At 40.5% G+C, this 14,773-nt stretch overlaps 1 protein-coding gene across 9 annotated transcripts in view; it reads left to right on the top strand.

Annotated features, from left to right (window-relative positions):
• BNC2 (basonuclin zinc finger protein 2) overlaps positions 1–12,890 on the top strand; it is a 479,004-nt gene extending 466,114 nt beyond the window's left edge. For 8 of the 9 annotated variants that reach the window (XM_066257303.1, XM_066257302.1, XM_066257300.1 and 5 more), the window contains one exon: positions 2,640–12,890. In XM_066257303.1, coding sequence (XP_066113400.1) covers positions 2,640–3,300 — 661 coding nt within the window. In that variant the 3' untranslated portion in view covers positions 3,301–12,890. Of the gene's footprint in view, positions 1–1,054; positions 1,089–2,639 lie in introns of all 9 variants that reach the window. The other variant, XM_066257307.1, reaches the window with a different exon arrangement.
• Positions 12,891–14,773: the final 1,883 nt, after the last annotated feature.

The raw sequence follows: 14,773 nt of genomic DNA, 5'->3' as shown, positions 1-14,773 counted from the left end.
TGTAATTATATTAGCAGAGGCCAACAGTACTGCTGACAGCGGAAAAGGGACACTGTGGATCAGAGTGCCAGAGCTGGTCTACACATTTCTGCACATCGTTTGGTTGACAGATATTGAGGGCTGGTACATCATCTAATTACATTACAGATTTCTATTGCTGTAAGTGAGAAATGAAGAGAAACATCTCTTCCTGGTAACATATCGGTGGAGATGTGTAATTTCACAAGTCATTTTAGGAAAGATGTGTCCACCTGGGTGATCAGGGCATCCTTTTGTCAATGTTAATTTATTCTTCCTTATTCAATGTGTCTTTATGTGACTGCTGTGTATCTATCTGGCTGCTGTTTCCTCAGCAGTGAATCTAGGAAGTGGTAACTGCATATATATGACAAGCAATACAAGAGTTCTAGATTAAGTCAATCGCAAAATGTGTGCTAGTGAAATTAAGGAAGTGGGGAGGGTATTAAACATAATAAATGAGGGGTAGGATTTCGTGAGCTGCTTATGGCTGGCAGATTGTTTTATCAACAGAGGAATCATGCATAGGGTAACTCTATTTCCACAGTCTTGTAATAACTCTGTGGTGTCAAACCCACATGTCAGGGTAAAGACTTCACAGTAGGCATTTCCTGTACCCTGCTTAGCAACCTGCACATGGAGTTATCTGCCATCTGACACCAAGGAAATGGGGAGACTGTGTCAGAGCAGGAACCATGGGGACAACTTCTGTTTATCATTCACATATCTGCACACTGCATGCATCTGTGTAGAACTCATTTATGGATGATGTTGATGCTGTGAATTTGTTTTATCCTAATTTGATTTATTATTTTTGGATTATGCGGCTGATCTGAAAACCATCAAGACAGCATATAAGATGATCGCTTATGACAGAAAATGATTTTGTGATCAGAACATTTAAAATCCCTATTTATTGTTTAAGATTTTTAAAAACCAGATGTCTAGAATGTGAATTTGTTTTCTCTCTCTCTCTTTTTCTCTCTCTTTTTCTCTCTCTGTCTCTCATTCTTGCTTTCTTTTGTGATCGATTTAGCAAAAGATTAGAAAGCTGATCTTATTATCACAAGGTAAGCTCAGCCTTCCTAAGTGCAGTGTGGAGAGGGCTGTGCCCCTCTTCCCCGTAAAACCCAGAGTGCTATATATATTGTCTTGTGTGGAAAGGTGGAGAAGTCATTCTCACCTTTCTTGTCTCTGAGGCACATACCTCTCAATCACCTCTAAGAAATATTAGCTATGCTCATCACCAAATGGAGTGACTTGTTTTGGTCTTCCGTACTTTTTATTTATAATCAGGAGGTCTGTTGAACTTGATACTGGCTATTCTAGGGCATTTCTATTATCGCAATTCTCCAAAATGTAGAGCTTCTCCCATTATTGAGAAGCTTTTATGTATCTGTAATTTATTTACTGATTTATTTTTTGAAAGGGTGGCCTTCAATTTAGGTGCTTGTCAAACATGTGAGCCTTTGCAGGAGGAGAGAGGTATATGCCCAGGGGCACTTTAAAAATAAATGGGGGATGTAAATACAAAGGCAATGTGTTCAGATAGATACCAAAGTATCAGGTTTTGTAAATCATGACATCCCTATGGATGCTCTGGGACAAATCCTATCTTTTTTTACACAAGCAAAGCACTCAGTGAGTGGAGTAAAAGTTTTGCTTGTCTAAGAAGTACGGATTCCAGTTGTTAAAATATTATTGTGCTTGATTTTTTTTTAAGTATTTATTGTGTTCTTTTTTTTTCCTGTTTGTTCCTTTGGGTTTTCTGTTGTTTAATGTGATCTTTTTAAAGGGTGGGTGGATTTTATTTGATAAATAAAAAACAGTATCTGGTTTTCAACTTTGGTTTTAAATCATTAAAATTTAAAAGTTGAATTGCTTAATGAAAACATTTTCAACTCTAAAAACATAGCAACTTTTGAAAAAAGAAATGTTTTAGACTTAGCTTAAATCCCAAATCATTCTGAGGAAAAGGATTTAACGTTAAAGAGTCTGTAACCCTATTTCAAATTGCAAATCTATTAAGCTAAAATTTTTCCTTCCTAAAACTTGATGTGTAGAAAGGTAAGAGGCAAGATTTCATTATTTTGAAGTTAAACCTAAATGATCTAGACCATGTATTATTTTTTAATGGATCTTTTTTGTATCTCTAAGTAAATAAAATGTTTACTATTGAATAAAAAGCCTTGTTTTCAGGTAAATTTAAGTTATTCAGTATAGACAAGCAGAAAGTTCCTATTCTTTTATCCTTAATATAAAGTATACAGTCTCTGCTGTGAGATTGTCTGTAGCTGATGCTGTCGCATAGTAACTAACGCTAACAGAACAATCATTGAGGAAAAGTGCATAGATTTGCATTCATCCTACCATTGAAGAATTTTACTCTCTTATAAAAATTATGTTAATGAAAGCTCCCCTTATTGCACTTCCCACCACCACTTATTCCCAAATCCTGAGGATGTAGGGAAATGTTTGCTTTTATAATGGTGTAATTAGCAATGAATGTTCTTATTTGATGCCTGGTGAAAGCTGAATCAATTTTAAAATGCTCTCCTTTTTTCTCACCCCTGCCCACTCCCCGTACACCTCCCCTCCCCCCTTCCCTCTTGTTTTCCTAGACACAGTGCCAACATAAATCTGCATCGTAAACTGTTGACCAAAGAACTCGATGACATGGGCCTGGACTCATCGCAGCCCTCCCTTAGCAAGGACCTCCGGGATGAATTTTTGATGAAGATCTATGGAGCCCAGCACCCCATGGGGCTTGACATCAGGGAAGACGCCGCCTCTCCCGCAGGGACTGAAGACTCCCACCTGAATGGGTATGGGAGAGGCATGGCGGAGGACTACATGGTCCTGGACCTGAGCACCACCTCCAGCCTCCAGTCCAGCAGCAGCATCCATTCCTCCAGAGAATCCGACGCAGGCAGTGACGAGGGGATTCTTCTCGACGACATTGACGGGGCGAGTGACAGTGGGGAGTCGGCACACAAGGCCGAGGCCCCTGCCCTCCCTGGCAGCCTAGGGGCTGAAGTTTCGGGATCTCTGATGTTCAACAGCTTGTCCGGGAGCAATGGTGGGATTATGTGCAACATTTGCCACAAAATGTACAGCAACAAGGGGACCCTGAGAGTGCACTACAAAACGGTGCATTTGCGAGAAATGCACAAGTGCAAAGTCCCCGGTTGCAATATGATGTTTTCCTCTGTGCGAAGCCGAAATCGGCACAGTCAGAACCCTAATCTCCACAAAAACATTCCCTTCACTGCAGTAGATTAGTCTCAGAATGGACACTACAAATGCCAGCTCTCACCAGATGGCCTACATATTTGTACTGCCATAGCCAGTGTGTGCTTGTGTACTTGGGTGGGTGTGTGTGTGTACATGAATGCCTCTATGTCTACACACACACACACACACACATTTACTTTTCTTTAAACATAAAAAGATAAACACTAAGTGCTTTTATAATTTTTTTCCTTTATAGTTTTGGAAAAAGGGTGGGCTCTTTCATTTGGGGATGAAAACTAAGTACCCTTTATACACACACACACACACACACAAAGAAAGCGTGCAAGTAGCCCAAATTTTGACAGAATAATAATTATTGATCCTCTCCAAAGAGACAGTTTGTTGTAAACATGACTGTTGCCTGCAAAAAAATAAATAAATAAATAAAAGGGGAGGGGGAGGAAAAAAGAAACAAAAAAGGAACTTCTTAATAGTTGTCTTTTGTGAACTTTAAGGTTTTGAGAGAATCGTCAACTAAAGCATGGCAGATTCACCTGTAAATATTTAGCCTTGAGAGGCCAATGATGTAAAACAATTGTATTGATGTTGTTTAACTTTTTTGTTTAATTTTTACAGTTACATCCAGCTGTTAGATATGCAGGAAAAAATAGTTTGCTGGCTAGCTCTATTCATTTATGTTAGCATTAATGCACATTTAAAAAAAAAAAAAAACATGGTCTTGTTTTTACTACCTGCTAGATATAGTGCTAAAGAGGTGCTGGCATGCGTTACGGCACAGATCCGATTCTTTACGTGTCCTGTACTAGTACATAAATCCAGTCATGCACTTTTTTTCATACACTACAAGGGGATGTGTAATATCCATGCTTTTTTATCCTTAAACTATTGCCATACTTCAAGTAAGTGTCTTTTTTTTAAAAAAAAAATTCACTTGTATAAAAATGGTCTGGTCAGTATAGGGCACAAATGCCAAACAGAAGTATTAGTGTTAACACAAAACTGCCAACTTTGCACAAGTCTCCAGAAAAGAAAATACAATTAGTCACTCAACATAACCACAGGCCAATTTGTCGGCCACCAGAAAACCGCTTTTAAAAAAAAAACATTTGGTGATTCTTTCAAGTGCTGAATGTTATTAGAATCAACATTGCATCCTTCTTGCTTATACGTTAAGTTACATAAAAGGAAAACAAAATTATGTGGTGTGAAACAGCCAAGGCATTTATACTTTAGAGGCAGGATAATATTTCAGGATACAAAAAGCCCAAATTACTCACTATGGAACAAAGCTGAATACAGTAAAAGAGGGGAACACTCACTTCCAAGGACCTAACCCTTATCCTTTAAAGAGAAAGGAAAACTCTGAACTGGGCTGGTCTGTTGTATGGCTGTCTGTTTTGTTGCAAGTACTTCAGCAGTACTATGATTCAGGCTGGTTTGATAGACAAAAATCAAAACCCATTTAACGGCAGCTGTACTTGGAAGCTTTGAAAACATGTGCTGAACTTGAATTGAGCAACACTCCTTTCAGAAAAGCCAGAAAGACGGCGGTTTAAAACAGGACCTCTCACTGTTCGGTGTTTTGTGTTTCCCCACAAGATCTGTCAGAGACATGAAAGCAAGGCTAACACCAAGCAATGGAGAGTGAGAAAGAGGGGGGAGACGATTCTGCAAACCCTTTTTGTTTTATTTTGTTTTGTTTTGTTTTGTTTCCGATGTTTACACATGTTGCCTGAGCTGGTTAACCACATCAGCAGCCTCAGCTACCACAACATTACTGACTAACTGATGATATTTACTCAAGCTCAGTCTGCAGCCAAAACCATTAGGGTGTGCATTGCAGACCATGTTTTGTTGTCTTTTTTTTTTTTTTCAAGTGAAGGGGGTGGGGGGAAAGATAAACAAAGAGTATTTTGTCAAACAGTACACAATACTTTCAAGAGAATGTATTTCTTTTCTGCATTGAATGGCGTCAAACATTTCTCACCCGTCTGAAAGTTAGACATACCCCCTTTGTTTTAAGTTTTCATGTCACTTCCATTTTTTACGTTTTGTAATTATTTTTGCTATGTTCACATCAGCATTCACTTCCGTTAAATTTGCCAAAGGAAACTGTTAATATGTTTCTGTTGTTATTATTCCTATAGGATTTATTGTACCTCACAGTATTTATTGTTTCCAAAAATAAGCATCATTAGTTGAGGATTCAGTATTTTTATTTGTGAGAAGTTCAGAAACAATAGATTCTTAAAGATAAGCTAGATGTGTCTCAGAGCTTTATCTTTTCATCTCCTTCAGAGGATGCTATGGGGTTCCTTTAATTCTTCATTTGTCCTGCAGTGAGGAAAGACCAAAAGTACACGCAGTACGAAAGAAACCTTATTAAACACTATGTCTCCTAAATGACAAATGTTTACGGTAAAAAGCTGAGGAATTAGTAACAACCATTTTTGGTTTTTTTGTACCTTTGAATTCCCCAAAGTCTTAATTGTTTTATTTTGGTGTTGTGTTAAATTGAATAGACAGAGATGTTTTGTTTTATACCATATAAGACTCTGTACAGTATGTTTGTGAAAGATTGAACTAGAATAATGAAAGTTTGTTGCAAACATTTTTTGGTCCTCCTAGCGTTCTCTGTGTTGCGCTGTGGCCTCGCTACCAAATGATTCAAAAGGGTGGGGAAAATATTGTTAGTATCCCAACAAGATATGGAGACACTAGCTTGTGGAGTGTGCGTAGACAGAATTATACCCAATTTTATAAAAAATAACATTTTTATATCAGCAGTCTTTTTAAAAAGTTACACTCTTGGTTTAAGATATTTAAACTCTTCTTGTACAGAATCACTGATTAGTTTGCTTAATGTCAACTAAAAGATCAGATAGCCCTAGTGAGTGAATTACATAGCTGTCAGCAGGTCACATCCACTAATGAACCAGGCTTAGAGCTAATGTTTGTTACTGACCACAGACCGGGCTAATCAGATAGCCAGTGAGAACAAGTAGAAAAGCAATGAGAATCTCAAAGTAGACTTTCCCTTACTCAGAAACATGAAAGTGTTCAACTGTGTTTTGTCAGAGAAATGGCAATGAACTCTAGACCAGTGGTCCCCAACCTTTTATGGGCCACGGACCAGTTTAATGTCAGAAAATATTTTCACGGACCGGCCTTTAGGGTGGGATGGATAAATGTATCATGTGACCGAGACAAGCGTCAAGAGTGAGTCTTAGACGGATGTAACAGAGGGAATCTGGTCATTTAAAAAAAATAAAACATCGTTCAGACTTAAATATAAATAAAACGGAAATAATGTAAGTTATTTATTCTGTCTCTATGAACCGGTACAGGTCTGCGGCCCGGGGGTTGGGGACCACTGCTCTAGACAACTCACACCCTTTTTAAATATCTCCCCTATTTGCTACTACTTTTGTGCTTCAAATGCCCAAATGTAATAGTGACCTTCAAAATGGGTGAATAACATTTTCTAATACAAAGCCTAATTGCTTAGAAGGGACAGGGCAGTGGCTAGAAGTGGTGCAGAGCAGGTGAAATCATGAAATGTCCAATACTTATCATCCCAAAGGTTTGCTTGTTCTTGGGTGTGTGCCTGCGTGCAGTGATTTAACTTAACTACAAAGCTAGTTAAGATGGTGATCCCAAGGCTTATTTGCAAACAAGAAGGATAAAGAGATCAGCATTTTAATCATTGAGCCCTTCATCTTTGCCCGTTCCTACTCATTTGTTTTTTCACAGGAGATTCCTTTGGTGAACAGTTTCTCTCTAGCTGCAACCATTCTATGCTGGCTGAAAATTAATAGTGATGCTGGTTTTCATCCAAGTGGCTTTTCCCCCATCTGATTGATTTTTACCAGAGTTTTTGTCACAGGTACAAAATTAGGCAGTATTATTAATGTGCATGTTCAGTAGGCGGTGTTGAAACTTACTGTTTTGATCATTTTAAACTGTTTTTGTAAATATCAGAAAGGCTTATTCCATGTTAGGGAATATCTGCATGCTATTGAGGGGGTGACAGAGAGCAGGAAAAGAGATAGGTAATAAGTACTATGGGTTTTTAAAATGTGATATAAAGCTTGACATTCTTTGTTTTACTATTCATTGTATAGAAATAATTCAACACAATGTCATGCATTTCAGGTCTTGGTCCAGGCACCCTAGTTCAGCCTGATGCCTTTTAAAGGTCTAGAGGTGTTAACCTTTTCTTTCTCAATACGATAAACATCTTTTTCTGAAACCCTTTTTAGCACAAGGGGGCCGCTCTCCCTGTAGTATATGTGTCCTTTGGCCGTGAATTTCCAGACCCTTTCAGTAAGAGGAGAAAGGCACTTAACTGGTTAACAGCTCTGTAAGTATATACATTGCTCTAAAAAAAAACAAAACTAGAAAGTTTTGTTTGACTATATCAAGAATTGGCTGTTCCAGAGGCATTCTTCTTATTGTACTCAGGAGAAACCATGCATTAGGTTCTCACCAAATAAACTAAGTGTGACTTTTGTTCCCCGTCCTCTCTACACACCCAGATGTGTGCCAAGCCGAGGAGAGTGGGGGCCCTCGGCAATTTGAACATAAGCTGGGAACAGGTTGAGGTGGACGTGCTGCTAACTGCTGACAGTTGACCTGAGCAGTCCTAACTTGTTCTTGGTCTGTTAGTGCTGAGTTAGATTGACTAACAGAGCAAATAAAATTCAACTGTAATAAGACGCTACATCTGCTATCGTAAAGAAACAAATCATCCAGAAAAAAAGCTTACATTCTTTCTCAACACACTCCTTTTCTCAAGAACTTTTTTTTTTAATTATGACTAACAAATTTCACTTTTTAAGAAAAGTCACTTATATTACCCAAACTTGGAATATCTGTGTTAAAGGATTTCGTTTTTCCCTCTCAGTGTTTGTATTTTCATGGGAAGGGCCTCAACAAGTATGGAGGGCGATAAAGAGGCAGGTGTCCAAAAGACGGGAGGGCATCCCAGCGTGTCCCAAAGCCAGTGAGTCAAGCGTGCTGAGTAGAGGACTGGCACCTGCCCTGTTTGGGGGTAGCTAGAAGAGAAGATAGTTCATGCACTGGAAGAGTTTGTTCAAGAGAACAGTCCGGGACAACTCTGCATGGAGGTGGGGGAGAGCATAGTGAGGCCGAGCCTGGACAGCTGCCCAGGACCGAGACGCCCCCGAAGGCCAGTCTGAGGAAGGAGGGAAGCAAGGACTGCTCAAATTCCTAGGGTCAGGAGAGCCAACGGCAGTCGTGGGGGGGGGGGGGTTCTTACTCTTCTTTTGGAAGGAGAAGTGATGCTGGCATCCCTTAGGAAGCAAAAAGATGCGATTGGTCAACCTAGATTATCGCAAAAGCTGGTGGTCAAACCCAACTCTAACCGTGATGCGCGAAGTGGCAGTAGGGGGCAGCCAGCATGCGTGTGTTCTGCTCGCCCCCGTAGCTATGATGCTACTTAGCTAAAGTTCTCTTGATCAAAATGTGGACTCACTTAACTGCCTCTGAAGCATCCAAGTAACTTCTCTGTGTTCACAGCTCCCCCAGAGCGAAAGCACGTGTTATGATCTTGTTCGTGTTAGTATTAAGGTCACATCTGATCTGTCCCAGACTAATTTCCGTAGTCCCTATAGTCGTAGAGTTGTTCACCGTAAATGGTAATTTTCAATCAGCATTATATAAATCCAGCTGTAAAATGGAGCAGTGCTTTAATTTCTCGTCACCTTGCTCAGACAACCATCCATCCTTGGGTCCTATCATTCTTCTCACATCTTGCACAAAATGATGTTTATGGTCATTCGGCAATAGCTGGACATCAGTACTGTCTTTTTGGCATTTGTTGAAAAATCCAAATGCCTAATAACAGGGAGTTAAAAATAAGCATTTTTACAAGTACACTGAATTGAATCAGCGTTATTGTTCATTATAATGCTATATATATTTTTCAAGCAACATGCTATCATCATAAAACTATATATTCTTCTCTAAACCGTTGTTGTAAATTCATTTGACCTTTACTGCAAAAAAAAAAAAAAAAAGTCTTTTTTATATAGAGTATCAAGACAAGGTTCAGTTTGTAACAAATAATGGACCATTACAAAGAGGAAAGGGAAACGCCGGGGCTGAGCAGCCGAGAAGCTTCAGTTCAATTTCACCTCATATCTTTCTAATAACTTACTTGTCACTTTATTACCTTCCAGTAATGTGAACGCTGCTGACAAGACTGTCACACTAACAGCAGACAACACCCTCTCTGCTTCAGCCCCAGCTCTCCTGGCTACTTATTGCCCTGGCCCTGAAGGGACACAGACTAATAGTGTGCTCTCCAGTTCAGCACTTGGCCATCAAATATAAAAGGATGCGTAATTGCCTGTTTATCCCTTGTGAAGGGGAAATTGAGTACAAGGGCTAGGCTTTCCCACTGAGTTCCCTGAGGTGCACACATTCACCATCAGTCTCTCACCCTCCCTCTCTCTGTCTCTCTGTCTCTCTCTCTCTCTGTCTCCACCCCCTTCCACCTCTCCCTCCCCTCCCACCACTGAAGTTCATACACACATCTACTAAACTTGCCCTTTGGTAAGCCCAGGGCTGCCTCTAGATACCCTCTCCAGCTATTAAATGGACAGTAACAAGATGACTTCTTAAGTAAAGGGTCAGTAGAGAGATACTGGCTATCACAGCATTTTTTTTTTGCATCTTTGGAACTTAAGTATTGCAATTGCATGCCTAGCATCCATTTGGGGAGCACTGGGTGTGGCTCTGTAATGAGAGCAAAATTTCCCATAAGTCAGTGGCATAAACAGGATTAGATTGCCGCATATTCTGTAAGGAAAGCATTAAAATATATATTATTCTCCTTCAAAATGCTCACGTTGTAAACAAATTGGTTGTGCATGATGGTTAAAAAAAAAGTGTTTGGTTTTTTTTGTAGCCCTGTCATCCAGCCATTGGTCTAAATGTATACATGTATCTCCAAATCTATAGTGTAACATGACAGATTAACCTCCATTTTGTTAGACTGGACTGACAATCTAAAAAAAGAAATAGGCATGGGGAGTTTTTACTTTAATCTCTAAAATGGAGACTACCCTATACATAATAGTTAAATTTCCCACTTTGGAAGAATTTTTTCTAAGTACAAGTACAGTGAGCTTTACAAAATAAAATGACGAGGGACAAAAGGTACCAAGGAAGAACACGTGAAAAATGTTATGTTCCAAAATACCCTGAGCCCAAGTAACGTGTAGATATTATCATATGGTCTGCTATTATTATATACTGAACTACTTAAAAGATGGTTGGGAAGTGGCTAATTCGTGAATACCTGAAGTACGAGGTGTATTTGTAAATTTCCTACAGGGCACTTGGGGACTCCACGCTTCCTGTCAGGTCTCCTGCAGTGGGTCTGACAGGCTGCTGGCCCTGGATACAACACTCCCATATCAAATATGTTTGTCAGCCAAATAAGACATATGTAAGTGTCGCCTTTGATGTGATTATGGAAAGAGAGGAAAGCAGCAGATTTAAGAGACAGTCAATTTAACAGGTCTAATCTGACAAACCTGTGTTAAGTAATTTCATTAACCAGTTTGAGCACTGGGAAGAAAAAGCACTTTGAGCAAGGATTCTTGGGGTCAGACAGAAGGCAGTTAACCTGATGTTTTTTTTAAGTTCCTCCAGTGTGTGTATATTACAATCATTTCTCAAACATCATAGTAGAATCTTTAATTAAAAACTCAGTTGCCAAAATTGCACAGATTCTGCTAATATTAGCATTCCCCCCCTTTAAATAACAGGGATGCATAAGGACATTTCTAATTTTTAATGCTTTTTTTAATCTTTTTTTTTTTAAAGAATCTTTGAAGAGAAGGAAGAACAGAAAAAGGTATTTTAACAAAAATGGAGAGACATAGATAGTATAAAAATATATTTCTTGAAGAGAGAGAGTATCTAAGTGCTATACCAAGACTTTATAAGGCTTCTTGTTGCCAAATGTGATGTTGAAATAATGCACAACTAATAAGGCAAATCAATTCATTATTAGCCGGCTCTGCCCACTTCTGTTGTGGAATGCAAGGATTGAGCGGTGACTCTGGGGAGACCCTGGAGGTGTGAGAGAGCTCCATTTATCTGGCCCTGGAAACATTTTCAAAAGGGGGAGGGAACCCCTGCCCTCTTGGTAGCCCCCCTGGCAAGGTGAGCTGACTTGGCACTGTCCCTGTGGGAGCCGCGTGGCCCGCCTGTTCCGTGCGAGGAGACAAAGCCTCCGCCCGCCTGTGAGTTGGTGCTGTAGCTCTGAAAAGCATTGATTCAGGAGGTACGATGCTCTTGAACTCCCAGACAATGTGCTGAGTTAATAGGTTCACTTGAGATGTATAAACCAAGGTTGACTGTTTATTTTTTTTTCATCTAGTACTCAAGTTGGAGCATTTTTGCATGTCTTTGTACAGAGTAATCCATTCTGCTCATTGCCTATCTTAATCTCCCCTGACTTTTCCATTATCTTTCCACTTCCGCCCTTTGCTCATCTGATCTCACCCACCCCCTTAAAAAAAAAAAAATCTTTTCTGAAGCAAAAATGTAGAACACTCAGTCCTTCATCCTGATTTTGATTGCTTTGGAAATATTTGTGTGTTCTACCCTGTCCAGGGTTTACATAACGTGAATTAAGTGAATGAGATGTTCTAGTATTATATATTAACCTGATATGACTATCGAAGATTTATAATATATGGTGCACTTGTTTTCCTGTGCAAACTTTGGTTCAGCTGCCCTGCAGAGAACTCTTACCAGTTTCCTACCAATGCCAGTACAATAAGTGCAGGAGAATTAAATGTGGGTACACAGGCGTCAGAGGGAAAGGGAGGTGGAGGTACCAGGAAAAAAAAGGCTTTGGTCTGTGGCCACCTGGGCCTCTCCTCGGAGGTGCAGGCAGGCTGGGGCTTTGGGAACCAGAGTGCTCTGTTTCTACTACTGATCATGGGCAAGTCCTTTTAGAGCTGGGGAGAGCCCTCACGTAGTCAGGAGGACACACAACTTTCTTCTCCACCCCAAACCCACTGTTGGTGTCTTAATTACAAAAACATTTGATTCAACCTGCATATTTGACAGCAAAAGTGGCCAAAGGAAATTGAAATGTTTCGAGGAAAGGAATTTTCACCAAGATATATCCTCTCCCCACCCAGAGTTTGGGAGTTTCTGCATTTTTGTTTGTGTTTTTCTCATCTGCATCAAACCAGTCTCTTCTGCTAAACCTGTCATAGAACCAAAGTCTGTACCATGAAAGGTAGCTGCACCGAGGGGTGGGGACAGCTTGCATTACCCTGATCTCATAATCGTGATGTCAGTAGCTTCATAAATACTGTATGTACCTTGAACAAGGGTTTTTGTTTTGTTTTGTTTGGCTTTTTGGTTTGTTTTTATTAGTAGTCTAAGGGAATTAAAATTTTTTATTTGCTATTTCCTTTGTTGTATTTTCTGTACTATAACTGTCTACAGTATGTCTTTTGCATAAAATGCATAAGGGTTTGGGGATGTAAATGGAATTTTATTCATATTTTGTCCAAATACCTCTTGTAATTTGTATCAAAATTCTTGTACAATTTTTATATTAAAGATTTATCAGTCACTGATCTCTTCTTACCTTCTTGATTTGAAGAAACCTCAACTGATTCCAACAGACCTTGACAAAACACACCCAGTAACATGTCAGCTCATTTTAAGCCCCCCTCTTTAAGTACACTTGCTGGGAAACTCAGTCTCTTCTTTGCACTCAGTCCTGGTTTATTTAATATACTTCTTAGGAAGATCAAACCCGTCTCTTGCTCAGAAGGCAAAGCTGAGTCAGGGCTACAAAGATCCCGCCAGTCCCAACGGAGCCTAGCAAACTGGCCTGGGTCTTTACTCACCAAAACTGTCCCTTTGGGGGGATGCCTTTCCTATGTCTCTCCGAATCCCCTTTCCCCAAAGCCTTTGTCCAAGCTCTTTTAAGGAAAGGAGGACCAGAAGAAGAACATAGGTCCCTTTGCACCTCGGCTTTCTGCAAACCCTTTCTTCCCTCCCCGCCCTGGGAAGTTTGTGGGCAGCAACCAAAGGATAATGACTATAGATATAGTTTTCAGATGAAATGCTGGTGCTTCAGTTTATATTCTCTTGGCAGTGGTTTTCTGCAGATTGTGCTCATTATAATCCAGAAATAAAACTAGCAGATGGAAAGATGTCATCATCGGCGACATTTCCTCCTTCTGCTATACTGCTTGAGGGACAATGGGAAAATGCATGTAAAGGTGCTTTGGACTCAGCACTGTTTAATATTAGCAGCACCTCTTAAACCAACCCTAGCTGGAAATGGGAAGGGAGAGTGGAAGGACACCCCCATCCAAGTTAGCATTTTCTGTTCATCTCCGGAGCCAGATTTGCTGGAGTCGCTGCAGCTGTACCACCCACTTGGCCAAGTTCCTCTGACTTATACCTAGGGAAGTGAGCTGCCCAGACTCTCTAGCAGTGCCTGGCCCCAGGCCTCTGGCCAGGGAGATGCTGGACAGGCTGCTGGACCTGTCTGTGACCACCATGCCCACCTCAAGGAGCTGTCCAGCCAGCTTCAGATGCAACTGACTGAGGATCTCTTTCCAAGCAATGGGAGTGTCAATCACCAAGCCGTGACTGGGTCTCCTTGATGTCCTTTGAGTCACAGGCAGGTTTCAGGGTGAGGGCAAAGAAATAAAAGCTTATACCACTTTGGAGAAGCCAACCTCTGTTGAGGCATGTGGTGATTAAACGTCACGGATGTGTTAACGCACTCCTGTAAGGAACCCAAGCATAATTATTTATGAATCCCTTACTCACTTTTCATCTGTCATAACACGTCTATAATTGGCAAAAATTCTTCCTCAAACAGCTCTCTTTTAAAAGAAATGTTTTAAGTCTTAGTAAATGGCTAGTAAATGGCTGCTTAGTAAAGCGGCACCATGAAGACAGCTCTTGGCACAAAGCTAATCAAAACTGCCCGTGCTGTAGCCAGTGGCTGTCCTGCGTCACTGGGAGACTTGCCGTTGCTAGTTTGCCCTGAGTCCGTTGACAATATGACAGTAGATTAAGTGCTACTAATTTAATAAAGCTGCTCTGAGGACAAAGCTGATCTATCAATGAGGACCAGAGAGGATCGCACTGGTGGGGGCTCGGGAGGGCAGATGAGAATATTGAACTGCCTGAAGTAATACTGGGGGGGGGGGGGTGGATCTATTGATCCTCAGTAGCGCACAGTTATTTTTAGTCACCTGACTCTCGGGCACCCAATCATTACCCATATTCATCAGAGAGGTATAATGAACAGAGGTATTGATTAACAGAGCTAGCTAGAGAGATTTCCCAACAGTGCTAGTTCACACTGATAGGTCTCCAATGGGAATACAGGCCACACAGCCCTGGAACATAACTTACTGTGTCCTAGGTCCTCCCATTGATTTTATTTTGGGGGTGACGGGGGGACAGCCTTGCA

This window comes from Saccopteryx bilineata, chromosome 2 (genome assembly GCF_036850765.1).
Source record: "Saccopteryx bilineata isolate mSacBil1 chromosome 2, mSacBil1_pri_phased_curated, whole genome shotgun sequence".
NCBI lineage: Eukaryota > Metazoa > Chordata > Mammalia > Chiroptera > Emballonuridae > Saccopteryx > Saccopteryx bilineata.
This window is presented reverse-complemented; position numbering and strand designations above follow the sequence as displayed.